The sequence below is a fragment of the Podarcis liolepis genome, assembly GCF_965112155.1.
Source record: "Podarcis liolepis genome assembly, chromosome: 12".
NCBI classification, from domain to species: Eukaryota; Metazoa; Chordata; class Lepidosauria; order Squamata; family Lacertidae; genus Podarcis; species Podarcis liolepis.
The window spans coordinates 11,020,767-11,035,415 of NC_139563.1; the positions used below are offsets into that span (position 1 = coordinate 11,020,767).

The 14,649-nt window shown below is 41.4% G+C and overlaps 1 protein-coding gene across 4 annotated transcripts; it reads left to right on the forward strand.

The window, feature by feature from the left end:
• Positions 1-97: 97 nt before the first annotated feature.
• Positions 98-11,675, forward strand: LOC310689487 (uncharacterized protein C9orf152). 4 transcript variants are annotated; one of them, XM_083467267.1, is made up of 5 exons: positions 98-207; positions 2,442-2,526; positions 3,122-3,220; positions 5,697-5,865; positions 10,509-11,675. In XM_083467267.1, exons 4-5 carry the CDS (start codon positions 5,709-5,711, stop codon positions 11,051-11,053), a joined length of 702 nt encoding a protein of 233 aa, XP_083323393.1. In that variant the 5' UTR covers positions 98-207; positions 2,442-2,526; positions 3,122-3,220; positions 5,697-5,708; the 3' UTR covers positions 11,054-11,675. The 4 variants fall into 4 exon arrangements, with proteins under 4 accessions (XP_083323393.1, XP_083323392.1, XP_083323391.1 ...); XM_083467266.1 differs by lacking the exons at positions 98-207; positions 2,442-2,526; positions 3,122-3,220 and adding an exon at positions 4,247-5,584 and having other exon boundaries at positions 5,728-5,865; XM_083467265.1 differs by lacking the exons at positions 98-207; positions 2,442-2,526; positions 3,122-3,220 and adding an exon at positions 4,253-5,584 and having other exon boundaries at positions 5,688-5,865.
• Positions 11,676-14,649: the final 2,974 nt, after the last annotated feature.

Sequence of the window (14,649 nt, forward strand, 5' to 3'; positions counted from 1 at the left end):
CCGCCTCACAGAAACGGCTCGCCCGGCCTCTCTCCTGTGCCCAAGCGCCGGGCCCTGGTAGTTATTAACCCGCCCGCCCTGCGGCCCCTTCGGGGGCGGTGAAGGAGGACCCGCCTCTCGCTCGCCCAGGCCCGGGGGTCGAAGCGGCGTTTAGGTGGCCTCGTTGCCCGGCGTGAGAGGCCTCCTCTCGGCGGCTCTTTTCCTCAGGTTTCTCGGCACTTCATTTCCCCCCACTTTTTAATATACAAATCACACAACAAATAAGTGCTGTCGGTCAGTGCACTTCAGAGGAAATAATAATAATAATAATAATAATAATAATAATAATAATAATAATAATAATAATTTTTATTTATACCCCGCCCTCCCCAGCCAAGAGACCGGGAAATGAGATTAAACTATGGTCTCGTTCAGATTAGCAGTAAAACAGTTTGGAAAGGAAAGGGGGGGGACGCAAGGTTAAAAACAAAAGCCTAACATATCACCAGAGGCTGACCCAAAAAAGGGGACTGGGGGCTGGCAATGGCTTGGCTGCTGGAATTCAGATTCAAAAGAAGGGATTTCTACCCTCAAAAATAATGGATCTTTGTTGTTGTGTAACCAGCAAAACTTTGGCCTCAGTTTCAATATATCAGTATGCTGCCTTGCCTCACTCATAATGGCTAACGACAACAAGGATTTTTTTTAAAAAATAACAATTTTTGTTTAAAAACACAGATGAAACCCAAGCTAGTCATTTCAAAAGAATTTAAGACTGTTAAAAAAAATTAAATGAACCAACTTTAATTTTTTAATTTTTTAAAATGTACAGTAGAATAAATCAAGTTACATTGAAAGAGGAAGATTTTCTTTTTCTGAACTACACAGTACAGTGTTCGAAATATGGTCGCACCAAAGATTTTCATAACACCATTATACAGAACTGGCAGTTTTGTTGTAAGCCAAAAATAGCTTATCTCCCGAGTTTAAGCCAATAAAAACTCAGAAACTTGAGGAGTTAGGAGTCCAACATTGTTTATTGCAAAGCAATAGGTTACAGTGGGATCGTTCTGCAAAACTGCAACACGCCCGGTAGTTCAGGCAGTGGTATTTATAAAGTTTCAAACAAAGCATTTCGATTTTCACCAATCATACATCATTACCTCATTTCATGTTTAATACACATGCGCAATAAGCACTGGCAATTTTGCTGATTCAATGTTGATTCCCACTGTGTTCTGTTACACTGTGTTAGTGTGCATGTTGCGAACCTGTGTTACATGTAGCCATTTGCACCATGTAGCAACTTATGTTCTAGCTTTCAGCTTTATCTTTGTGATTCACATATTGGCTGTACTGTATTTCTGCCCCAATTGGGGGCAGCTACTTGCAAAATCATCAGTTTCACAAAGCAACAGGTTACCATAACTTCTCTATTAGAAGCGCACTCAAGGATTTCCTTGGGTACACATTATCACATTTATTGTGGCCCTTTCAGTCCCTTTCCTAATGATCTCTAGCATGGACTTCACAATTGCCTCCTACTGCATCAACATATTAATTGAGATATCCCCCCACAAACTCATCTCTTTCCTGGTCAGTTACCAACAGGCCTAAGCCAGGTTTTGAGGCCCTCTTAGCCATTAAAAAAAGAGACAAATGCATGGAAAGAGAAAAAGGTGCCCCCCACAAAAGAAAATTGAGTTGTTTGTTTCTATAATCAGCTGGTCTGCGAGCACATTGGTCATGGTCTAATCTTGTAGCATCATTTCTATTAATATTGGTGAAATTTTTAATTCTAATATGAAAAAGGTTAACAAAAAAGGATTTTACCAAATACCCGCAGATCTAAGGAGAGAGAGTGTGGGTCATGTTTTGGTTTGATGCACATAAAAACAAGTTGCAAAACTTATTGAATGACCCCAAATTAACAAGCATCTAAATCTGAGCCACTCTTTGAACCCGAGGCCCAAGCCAAATGGCAGTATGCATGCATGGCATGTAGAAAATAAACAAGAACAGCTTTTCCTCCTAACACTGAGCAGCTGGGCCAGACTGAGAATAGCATAGTGAAAAAGGTACCCAACAATGGATGTGTGAAGGCAGTTTTGCTGTAGAAGTCTTGCACTAAGTCTTGCAGGGCAGGCAGAAAGCTAACACCCCCAAAGTTTGACCGCAGTGTCCTCCAGCTTAAAATAACTCAGCAGTTTTCTACTGTGAACATACCTAAAGCTAGCAATAGAGTAACAGTAGATTAAGTAGGTCTTTTCATTTTGCACGTGAGCGTTATCAAAGTCTGCTTGAAAATTAATGTTGACATTGATTAGAAGCTACCCGATAAAAAGTCAGGCCTTTTTGCTTTATTCTTCAATGGGCCATAATACAGAACAGCAGTTTCATATACAGTACTTTTTTACTTAAATACCTGAATTAACACCTAATAAATTATTTTAATTTTATAGACAAAAGTTGACCACCTTTGCTGAACTCAGAGCCAACCCTACTATTAGGCAGAGTGGAGGATATTATCCAATCACTGGTGATGAAGTAAGATTCAGATGGCATACTGCTTGGTTTCTGTGAGTGGAATGTGGGGAGATTTGCCTCAGGCAGCAAAATGTCTTGGGGAAGCCATGGCTGTGCCCTGTTTAAATATGTCATCCTTTGTTTGTTAAGCAATGCTAGGAATTGTAACTCAATAAGTGATGAGCTACATTGCCCAGAACCTTTGAGGGCAGAAATGTGCTTCAAATGTGTTTTAAAGATATCTGAACGCAGCCACAGTCCAAAATAATATTAATATTAACAAATGCAAGTATTACCCCTATGGGGGTTATCCAGAAGGTACAGTACATCTCTCTTTTGTACTGGTCACACATTTCAGAACAGGAGTGCATATTGCTGACTCCCATCCACCTCCACAGAGGTTCACATACTGTAAAGGCACACAGGGATATCAAAGTTTCTGCTGGTTTTGCCTTCTACAATACAAATAGTCTTTAGTGGACAGGGGCACCTTGGAGAGGGAATGAGCAGGACCAGCTGCTATATTATTCAAAGAAACAGTTCAGGATGGGGAAAGTGTTCCACTTTAAGGACTATCCAGAAATGTTCCTTCTTTATTTGAATTCTTCTATCGCAGCCACTCTGCACATTGAGAAGGACTATTTGGCAGAATCTTCCCTGGACTGTTCCATGTTTTGCACAGTCCTCACAGTGATCTACACTGAAGCTAAGTAACGTTAAAGAATAAAATGTATTTGTTAAACTGTGAATATACTATTTATGTCTCCAAGATCCAAAAATGAAATGTCAGGCTTAAGGTCAAAACAACCACCTGGAATTACATAATTCTACACAGTGCTTTTTTTCTGGGGGCACTCAAGGATAGGCAGTACCGGCACACCCCCCCCCAAGTGTTAAAAGTGTGCACTTACTGCATAACGCTGATGGAGACTCTTTACAGTTCATCAAAATCAGCTTGTGAGATACTACTCAGATTAGACTTCTAATTTTTGCTGCATTCTACAAAAAGTGAAAAGGGCCCAATAGTCCTCCAGTAGCCTCAGGTAGGTATCTTCTAGCAGCCTGGCTATGCCCCCACCCTCCTATCTCCTTTGGTATTACTTTCCCCTGGAGGACTGTTTTATTAACTGCTTTCAACCTAGTGTTCATTTTATTGAGCTGCCCCTCCATAGGCATCATCAATTCTTTCTGTGTTTCCATCACTCTGGAGCACATTGATCTGCCAGGACCTCTGAATATATAAACCCTTAAACCAGGCATCCCCAACCTTTGGCCCTCCAGATGTTTTGGACTAAAATTCCCATCATCCCTGACCACTGGTCCTGTTAGCTAGGGATCATGGGAGTTGTAGGACAAAACATCTGGAGGGCCGCAGGTTGGGGATGCCTGCCTTAAACAGTCCAGGATCACAATACCTCAAGGACTGTCTCTCATCATATAGAAACACCCAGACCCTGCATTTGAAGCCCTTCTTTGTGTGTAATATGAGGTTGAATGCAGGTGTAATGCAGGGATGACTCAATTAATTATGACGAACAAATGAGAAGTAGCTGAACTTCTGCTCCTTCTTTATTCCACATAGCTTTTACTAGCCTTCCTTGGTTTGGAGGTGGAAATGTGTTATGTACTAAGCTTGGATCCTAGAACAATAGGCAAGTAGGATCCTAGAATGCAACAACTGATTGGCTTGCAGGAGAAGACCAATCAGGCTCCAGGAGGAAGTTAATCAGCCTATTAGGCTGGTAGGATCATAGGATCGTAGAATGCAACAACTGATTGACATGCAGGAAAAGACCAATCAGGCTCCAGGAGGGAAGCAGAATCAGCCAATCAGACGGGACTCATTGTATAAAGAATGTATATAAAAGCCTTAGGGTTTTTTTTGGGGGGGGGGCAATTAAATCACGGTTTTACAAGCTGCAATAAGGAGCATGAAATCACTACAGGACTCCGAGTATATTTCAAAATGTAATGACAAAAGTTCCAAAGATGCAGCTGAGTGTTTTGTTCCCATCATTTGTGGGTAACTGTTGAGCTGAACATTTGGTTTCAGTCTTCAACACTGGGCTATCTCAAATATTTATTTAAAATATCACAACAAAGAAGGGGACACCAAGAAATATGATACATGTCTTGAGTTCTGGTTACTGGCTATTTTAAAATATTTATTTTAAAAGTTAAGGGTATGGGAGAAGTGGTTAAATGAAAGAGGATCACTTCTCACTAAGGAGGAGTGCACCTGCATATTGTTTTTTTGGATAACACTCAAGAGATAACAGTGGATTCGATTCATGCACCTAATGTGGAACAATTATTTTTCCTGCGGAACGTTTTAAAAAAACCCAACAACAACAAATCTTTGCTAAAGGGGATATAATTACAGGGGAGTTTCATCTAAAGACTTCATTCCATAGCCATCATCAACAGAAGAAGAAAACAGATGAGAGTAGAAAACAGATGGATGCGTCATTCTATGGAATATTGATAGGGTGGAATTGGTACAAATCAGAAATCAATACCCCACAACAGAAATGTACAGTACTTGTGGTCAATCGAGAAGCTGCGTATTACAATTTCCAATTCTATGCAACTCTATGTCCTTTACATTTTTTTATCTTAATATCTAGGAATAGGAGATGAATAAAATAATAATAGTTGGGGGGGGGGCTGCAGCAAAATAGTTATCACAGAGTTTACCACAATAATAATCAAATCTTATAAAATAAATATGGGGAAATTATATATAATCATGAAAGTGACATGCTGCCAACATATAACTGTGTCGCTTTAAAATTAAAATTGCTACATCAACCAGCATCTTTTAGCCTTTTGTGTGCATTTGGCTGTGTTAAATGAGGTTTTGTATTTCACTGTGGGTTTTGGCAAGGCTTCATATGTTTGGACTTAAGTCAACACCGGTTCCAGCTGAACAGTTCCTGTCATTAACTTTGCTTTCAGAGGTTCAGGACACACTGGATGTATTTGAAGCAAAGTTGATATTTCAGTTGATTGAAATCAGCAGCTCTGCACCAGGTACTGAAGGGAATCCAAGCAATGCAAGAAAGCCATTGCCTGGCTCGTGAGTGACTATTTCAGATGTTACCAACACCCTTTGCCTTTTGGCAAGCACAATGAAGGAAATGCTCTGCTTTTGCCTGATTTTGTCTGTCTTATGGGAACAGATGGTGAAGGCTTATAAATATATGGGTGGTATTTTCTTAGTGACTCATCTATCAAAGCAACGAGCCTCAGACTGTTCCGGGCAGCCAACCAAGATGGACGTAAGCATGCTTGAAGAGCAATACGACTGTCTAAAACAGAAGCAAAAACTGCAGACACACATTATTGTGTTTAAAACAGGTAAGTTTTAGACTTGGCTAAAACTTTAAAAACAAGGGGTCCACAAAAAGCCTTGAAAATGTTCATTGATTTTTACAATTGCCCTAAGCTTATGCTCACATTTGAAAAGTTAAGTACAATGTCTTCATAAGAAATAGATCCGAGGTACCTTACAGATTAACAGATGTATTGTGGCATACGCTGTACAGTCTGCTAATCTTTAAGGTGCCATAAGACTCTTACTGTGTTTGCTGTAACAGATGGACAGCCCAGTCCTATGCATGTTTACTCAGAAGCAAGCCCCACATTGTTAAATGAGACTTGCTTCCTGGTAAGCTTGCCTGGTTTACAGCCTTATTCATCTACTCCCTGTGGGAATTGTTTTCACATTGTTATACACAGTCATAATAGTTAGCAAAGCCAAACGTTAACACTTCTTTCATGTTTGTGGGGGGAAGAATATCTTTTAGATAAATGTGCTCTGTGATATACTTATTAAATGTGGGTCTTGTCATAGCACAAATTTCAGCTTCAGTCCACAAAGAAAGCCACAGCTGGCTATTATCCTTACTAGAATCAGCTAAAGTGCTAGAAAATAGTGAGCAAACTTTTATGCTCTCCAGAACTCTTGTTCAGGTAGGATGTTTAGCAAAAAAAAAAGACAAAAGAGGAAAAGGGGCGAGGTGGGGGGAAGCTGAACATGATGAAAAAGCCCCACACTGAAACTGGTAAGTAAATTAGTCAGTCTTAAGAGCAAAATACATTTCAGGTTGTACCAAGAGTTATTGGGACAAAGAACTACCAATGGCTGTTCCCCTAGTTTCTTTAAACGATAGAAGGCAGTTGTTACTCTGATATGTCTCTAGTACTGAACGTAAGAGATAATCTTACGTTCAGTACTAGAGAACGTTGTGTTAGTCCCAGAAAGTGAGATAAGCAATGTAAGTAATTTCTTATGTTTTGTTAAATTAACTGAACCAGGTAAAATGATGGCTAAAAAAAGATGCTGATGTGGAAAAAAGTTTGGCAAGGAGAATTTGAAACACAACTTGAGGGTAAACTCTTTTCAGGCTTACCTCCAAAGAAACATGGAAAATGGGATCGAACGTATTTTCGACCAACAGTGTTTGATCCAGTACAAAGTCACTATGGGTTGTCTTGGGCAAGATAAATAAATAATAAAAAAATTACCGTATTTTTTGCACCATAACACTCACTTTTTTCCTCCTAAAAAGTAAGGGGAAATGTCTGTGCGTGTTATGGAGGGAATGCCTACGGGTGGCATGCCTACAGATTTTCCTCCTCTAAAAACTACGTGCGTGTTATGGTCGGGTGCGTGTTATAGAGCGAAAAATACGGTAGTTTGCTTGCATGATGTTTCTTAGAACAAAATGTTAATTATATCGGATAGCATCTACATAGATGCTATCCATTCTTATCTACACAACACACAATACAACAGTATGTAACCATTTTAGGTTGCAATCCAGTGCATATGTTTTTGAGAGTTAGTCCTCTTAATGCAACAGGAACTTCTGAGTAAACATGCGTAGGGAGCATATAATTACTTTAAGAACCTAGCAGCCTGCTAAGATTCACCTTGAAATTTTACTGAATGTTACTGTGAAAGGCAATCATGTGAAAACAGTACACGTAGCTTTGCCAGGTCCTAGGTGGTAATATGTAACTAGGAGAAAACATGTTGCTCTGGATTACTGGTTATCAAATAATGTCACCGTGAACCTTCCTAACCAATTTGTTCAGGCCTCCTAGAATATAATGTTGGACAATTCCTTAGCCTAAGGAAAAGCCGATCAAAGGAGAGAACTTCTCTTTGCAGGTCCTTCTACAGTGTAATGTAAACATGCAGGTGAAAACCAGTTGCTTGGCAAGGAATGGGAAATGATGAGAAACCAATCTGTGAGATTTTAGTCTTTCTGAAAGAACTTAACGGGTACAGGAGTGGCAGTGGTGGCAACACAAAAAGGTAGGTCTTCACCAGCCACATTACCAACTGACTTGCAGACCACTCGGCTATCTATAGTGCCTTGCCAGGTTGTCGTTGCAATTGCATCAGAAAAGCATCAAAATAAGTTTTTAATAGGAGGATAACAGGAAACACTGGAATGCATGGTATTGCATTGCAATCATCTGGATTATCTAGGAAGGCCTGAATGAACCTATCTGTCAGTTGCAGAAAAAAACAGCTAGTGTGTGGAAGCACCCTCAGAATGACAAAATTTGGGAATTCCTCTTTATTCGCAGGTGTATCAATCCCTCAATGAAAAGCATAAGACATATTAAATCAGTGTGCCCATTCATCTTCTCCCTCTTTCTTTCTTTTTTTTAAAAGCAGGTAATTCACTTTTCTAGCTTCTTCCTATTCCCCAACATGTCCCTATCAGGAAAAAAGGTCAGAAAATCTGTATTTTGATCAGGATTCTCATCAAAGGCAAAGGGAAGGACCTTGCAAAAAACCCAAAACCAAACATTTTGTTGCACTGAGAAGATGGTGCTCCACTCACATTTTTGAAAGTGTAACAATAGCCTACTTGGGTACAATGTGGTTATTGTATGCTGTGGCAGTTCCCCACCTTCCAATGGGATGATGCGTTCACTCCCTTTGGAATTGGTCCCAGAAAATAAGATAGGCTTACCAAAATGTTCAGATTTATGTTGGCAAAAGATTGTGAAAAGGGTTTAAAAAAAAAATAAAAAGAAGCACAAACAGAATAATTGATCTGAGGCATTTTTATGTGGGAACAATGTTTCTACTTGAGAATTTAGCAATAATAAAAATTTCAAGGTAAATAGTTTTTGTGTATGTGCACCTTTCCTGCTCTTCCCTGTCCACCAAGATGTGAAAGTGGCAAAATTAGTCATAACATAAGATCACCATACCTCCTATGGTGGCTGTGAAAGACCTCAATAAATGTACAGTGGTACCTCGGGTTAAGTACTTAATTCATTCTGGAGGTCTGTTCTTAACCTGAAACTGATCTTAACCTGAAGCACCACTTTAGCTAATGGGGCCTCCTGCTGCTGCCACACCGCTGGAGCACAATTTCTGTTCTCAACCTGAAGCAAAGTTCTTAACCCGGGGTACTATTTCTGGGTTAGCGGAGTCTGTAACCTGAAGCGTATGTAACCTGAAGTGCATGTAACCCGAGATACCAGGATTGAACATCTGTCCTCCCATCTGTTCAGAACAGAGGAGAAGTCTCTCCTTCTAGATGTGTCAGCCATTTTGTGTTATGCCATGTCGCCGTGGCAGCCATTTTGTGGTATGCACACTGGACCCCCAAAGTTGGTGAATCCTTCTATAAAACTTACTGTAGTTAAGTGTTTTGCAAAAAAAATGTTGTTTGTCCAATTAAAATGGCATGGATTCTCTGGACTGTACTCCTTGCCACTACACAAATTTTCTATGGTATCCTTGATAAGTCACCTTGTTTCCATTCACTACTTAAGAGTTCTAGGAGGAAATATGAATACATATTGTTTGACCTAGATGAGGGGTGGGTTCAGCGGTCCAGCAATCAATCTACCCCCTTATACCATAGGCCACCTTTGAGAAGTGAGGTGAGGGTTTCTGATGGCACGATCACATCAAAGTTGACTCATGTGAGTGGGATTTGTTTTACCAGGAGGTTCCTTGCAGGAAGTGACACGTGTGGCACTGTGGTATAAACCACTGAGCCTTGGGCTTGCCGATCGGAAGGTTGGTGGATCGAATCCCCATGACAGAGTGAGCTCCCGTTGTTTGGTCCCAGCTCCTGCCAACCTAGCAGTTCGAAAGCACGTCAAAGTGCAAGTAGATAAATAGGTACCACTCCAGCGGGAAGGTAAACGGCATTTCCGTGCACTGCTCTGGTTTCACCACATGACTCAGAAAAACTGTCTGCAGACAAACGTCGGCTACCTCAGCCAGTAAAGCGAGATGACCACCGCAACCCCAGAGTCATTTGCAACTGGACTTAACTGTCAGGGGTCCTTTACCTTTACCTTCTTGCAGGAAACAGGCTGGTAAAGGAGCATGCAGCAGCTCTATTTGAATGGCAATGTCCATCAATGAGAGGGATTCAAATGGTGGGGGGAAGGACCTCGATCCCTAGGTGTTGGCTCCTGTGTCTATTGATGAGGGCTCTAGTTTTCTACATACCAGCTGATGAGTAAGAGTCAAATCCTGCTGCTTCAACGGCACACCAGTTCCCCATGGGGAACTGATGGGCACAGCAACACAGAAGTGAATTCCACCCCAGCCCATTGGCTGACATCACTCAGTGACTCTGTCTGAATGAGAAACAGATGTGGTTTGGGGAAATGGCTTTTCGGGCCAGCATTGGCCCACACGAGCAGGAAGTTCTTCACATCTGACCTAAGGAGAAAACTAGCTAGCAGGACCTAACTTGCCCAATCTTGCATTTATTTTCTACATGTGATTCATTTGTGATTAGATTATGGTAAAGCAGCCTATCTTTCTGGGATGTGTTAAGATTGTTTATCAGATTGCAACAACATATTTTTGCGGTTGCTGATTTGGAGCGAGGGGGAGTCTCTTGCTCCTTTCTACTTATATTTGCAACAGCCCCAAATGTGAACAATCCCATCAAGCTTGTACTACTTTGCCACGTGTAATATGCAAGCATATATTTTCTTCACAGGTGAGAATGAGACAGTCCCAGGGGAATCGATGGTCAGCACTGTTTTAATTAACAAGAAAATGAGGAAAGCAAAAGCATTTAAAGAGCATGCTCCTGTCAAAGAGGTTAGCCTTGAACTGCCCTGCAGTGAAAATATACAAGACAGTTCACCTTGGCGGATACATCTAGAGATCCACCGCCTTTCACATGGAGAACACCAGGAAGTTCCTTTGGGCGCTGTCCAAAAAAGCAATGAACAGGTTAGCGCTGACAGTGAAATACTGTCTCAGAAGGAGAGAGTGATGACATGCGAAGAATTATTAAAAGGAAGTGAACAATCTGCTGGAATACTCAGCGAACAGGAAATTTCGAGCCCTGCTGAAACGACAGACAGTTCTTATTCACATTTGACCTCAGTTACTTCACCAGCTTGGACACACGCTCAAATTTCAGTCTCAAAATTGGCACCGACATCCAGTAAGCTACCCTATTACCCTTTCCCTCAGAAGAAAACTCACAAGATCTCTGAAGCTGCAAGAAGACTTGGATTGTATGTTTCACAGTGAGAGCATCTCATTAAGGAAGGAAGCCAAGTCTTGCTACGCACAGTCCCCTACACAGAAGCAGCTGCATGTTCCTTCTGGTCACATGTGCAACTGCGATCGGATTCCAACACCTGTGGTCGCAGGAATTGCTGTGGCTGTAGCCATGTATATCCCAGCTTACACAAGTGTTACCCTGAGTGGGAAAGGAAAAACTGCTCATATATAGGGGTGGGGACAGCTCAAGCTACGGTATTTTAAACATTTGGCTAAAATATTATTTTGCCCCCATCTCCTGTGCCAAGGGGCTTGTTCACATTTGGGTATTCTTTAGCTGTTAATCCACTCCCCACACCTTTTAAATTAGATCAGAGTTGTCCACACATGCACATATTTGAATTTGTATCCAAAGAGCAACTTTGGTCTTCTCAGGGGTTTTTGAATTCATCCTAACTTCTCTGTTCTAAATAAAAGGGACTTTCACTCAACTCACTTCTGTGGGATGAGAGAAATGAAGGCTTTAGCCCAGGAAACAGCAGGACACAATATCTACCAACCTCAGATCTTAGTCTGGAGACTCTGAAATTCTCCTGCCTCTATCAGCCTCCACGATGTATAATGCTAACCCATGATTTGTTTTTAAAAACCAAGGCTTTTCCCACAGACGGTCAAACAAACACGGCTTGTTTCTCCAAAGCTTGGTTCATTTTCCAGCTGCTCTTGCCTCGTGCCCTTCCATGGGTTCAAATATGACACTATAGTTAAAGCAAGCCAAGGTTTGCCAGCCAACAACAAAGCACAACAGGAGACTGTGGTTTGCTGGCAAGAAACAAAAGTTAAACCAATGGACAGAGTTCAGGCAATCAAACAATGGTCTCTGCTTATTGGAGTCAGCTGGCCCTGCAATGGGGGAGTTAACTGTGAACACTTTCTAATATTTTACCAAATACCTTTGATGTGCTTGTTAAGGAATGATTGCTTAAAACCTACTTTGGACTACTCAGTGTTCAGACTTATTTGAAAATGCATTTTGAAGGTTCATTGTGTAGAAAATCTTTTAGCCCCGCAATGGTTCGTAAGTTCACGTGCCTTTACTATAATATAATAATGAAAAAGCAGCAGAACAATAACATTCTGCTTTCTAACGTTCTTTTTCTAACAGGATTTGGCTCCTGTTAGAAAAAGAATGATTGACTAGCTGCACCTTTGGTCTGATCAGGTTGAAGAGTTCTTATTATGTCTTTGTTAATCTGTGATCCCTGGACCGTGTAAACAAGCCCACAGTGGTTCTCTAAATGTCCTGCTAATTTGGTTCAGGTGTAGATGTAACTATGAAATGCATTTTTATAAAGTGGTGATAGTGATACTATTTTTAGAAATGTCTTATTTTCATGAACTGGAATTCAGTATTAATAAGAATGATTGACATATACTGCTTTGTTAATTCTTCATTGAAACAAATGATTCCCACCCCCTTGCACTTTCTAAAATCTGGAGTTGATCCTCTTTTTTTCCTGTCCTCTCAAGATTAAATATAGTTAATATGTAAATATATACGTTTCCTATTTTCCCCACTTTGTTTTCTCAGCTGCATGTCAGAAAGCACATATGCTTTTCCGCATCACTGAAATAAATTAATGACTTGTAATATGATTTTTCAATTCATGGAAATCTTGTTATTTTGTAAGAAATATAAATTGGAAGCACAGTTCTACTTTGCATCCAGACCAGTTGTTTTATTTTCATAATCTGCTCCTGAGAGTCAGTACTGATGTTTCATTTTGAAGGTTTTTTGGTTTTATGTGTATAAATTAATATTTGATGTGTGTACACAGAGGCTGCATTCATATATTACAATAATGCATTGTGACAAGACTTTGGCTTCTCATCCCAGAGGAGGGGGGCAAAGGAGAAAATCCAAGGCATGTTCTCATAACAGCAAACCATAGTTTGAAGTTACATTTGAGTGTGTTCATAGACCATAGTGGATATTTATATTACTTTAGTAAAAATGCATAATGCACTTTTTTCCCCTAGTCACTGCAAACTAGCATGATAGTGAAAGTTCTAGTATGAACCTTTTTGGCACATTTGTGAGGGCCTTAGGAAGTGGAGATATAAAGTCCCAGAGTCTTAAGTGGGGTGGAAAAAAATCATTAAAATGTCAAGGATGAAAAGTTGCACATAACAAAACGGAAGCCTCCTTCCCTTCTTTTCTCTTATTTTAAAAGCACTTTTTCTTCTTCTGTGACATGTGCAATGCCCCCTCACATACTTCTTTGGAAACATATGATACATCATAACCTGCTGTTCTTCGAGGGGCATTGCTGGGAAGTGGAACCCCACTCCAACCTGCATTGCCCTGGAAAAAACACGACTGAGGTGTGTCACAAAACCTTATACAAAAGCATGTTGGTTGTAAGATGCTACAGAATGAAATCCATTTTCCTACAATGAAGTCATGTGCTTCTGGGCCAGCCACTAAATGCACAAAGGGGGGGGGGGGAGTTGACAACTCCACTATCTGCAACAGACATTTTAAGCACATGGCTTCTCCCAAATAATCCTGGGAACTGTAGTTTACCCCTCAAGCATCTTTAGCAAACTACATTTTGCAGGATTTTTGGGGGGGGGGGCATATGTTTAAAATGCACAGTACGGATGTTACCCAAAAGACTGTTGTCAAAGTCAGTCCTATATTGTGATTTCTAAGTAAAGTAGTTAGTCAACACCCTTTTTAATCAACATTTTGCAAAACATGGAGCAAACGTTTGAATCCTCAGACCAGAATAGATTGTTTGTGACATTTTTGCTGGTCATAATTAAGGTGGTTTTGGGGTGTTTTTTTACTGTTGATTTGTGTTTTTCCTATGTGCTAACATACCTTCCTTTGCTTTTTTATACTATCTATAGATACACACACAGAGAGAGAGAGAGAGATTCACAAAGCTAGGCCAGGTTTCCCACTCTCCTCCTTGCCAGTTCTGCCAACTTTGGCTATCCACCCACACCTAGGACAAAAAGGGCTCACAACCTAACAGCACAATCCTATACGTGCCTCACTATCCCAATCATGTTTACTGTACTTAATATTGTGTGCACACTGCCTATGGGGCCTGCAGCCTAGAACAGTGTTTCCCAACCGGTGTTCCGCGGCACACTAGTGTGCCGCGAGACGTTGCCTGGTGTGCTGTGGGAGGGAGGCGGGCGAGTCGGGCGGCGAGGAGAGGCCGCCCAGCGCGGGGCTCTCGCCGTCTGCCTGCCTGGCTGCCTGCGTGGCGCTGACGTCACGGGGCTGTAACGTGCCCCACATAGGCACACGCGGGGCGGCGAGCGAGCTCCCTCCCACATCCCATCGCCGCTCGCTTCAGCCGGCCTACTGGGCTGTCGCAGGCGGAAGGCCTGCGCATGTGCGAGGTTTTCGCGCCTTCGGGATTCCCTTCACGCCTTCCTCCTCCCGGGTCCTTGAGAGCGCGGGAAGCGGCAGTGCGAGACCGGCGTTGAGCCTGGTAGGTATTGCGCTTGCCAAGGCAGTCATTTGGGAAATGAAAACTTGCAAAGCAAGCAACCAGTTCAATCTGAAGTACGTGTATGCTTAATATCCTGTATCTGAAACCTGT

Bases quoted from the DNA above. Each gene is read 5' to 3' on its own strand.
- LOC310689487 (XM_083467264.1), top strand. From the start codon at position 5,637: ATGAAGGAAATGCTCTGCTTTTGCCTGATTTTGTCTGTCTTATGGGAA. The intron at 5,866-10,508 runs GTAAGTTTTAGA...TTTTCTTCACAG, and splicing joins CATTATTGTGTTTAAAACAG to GTGAGAATGAGACAGTCCCA.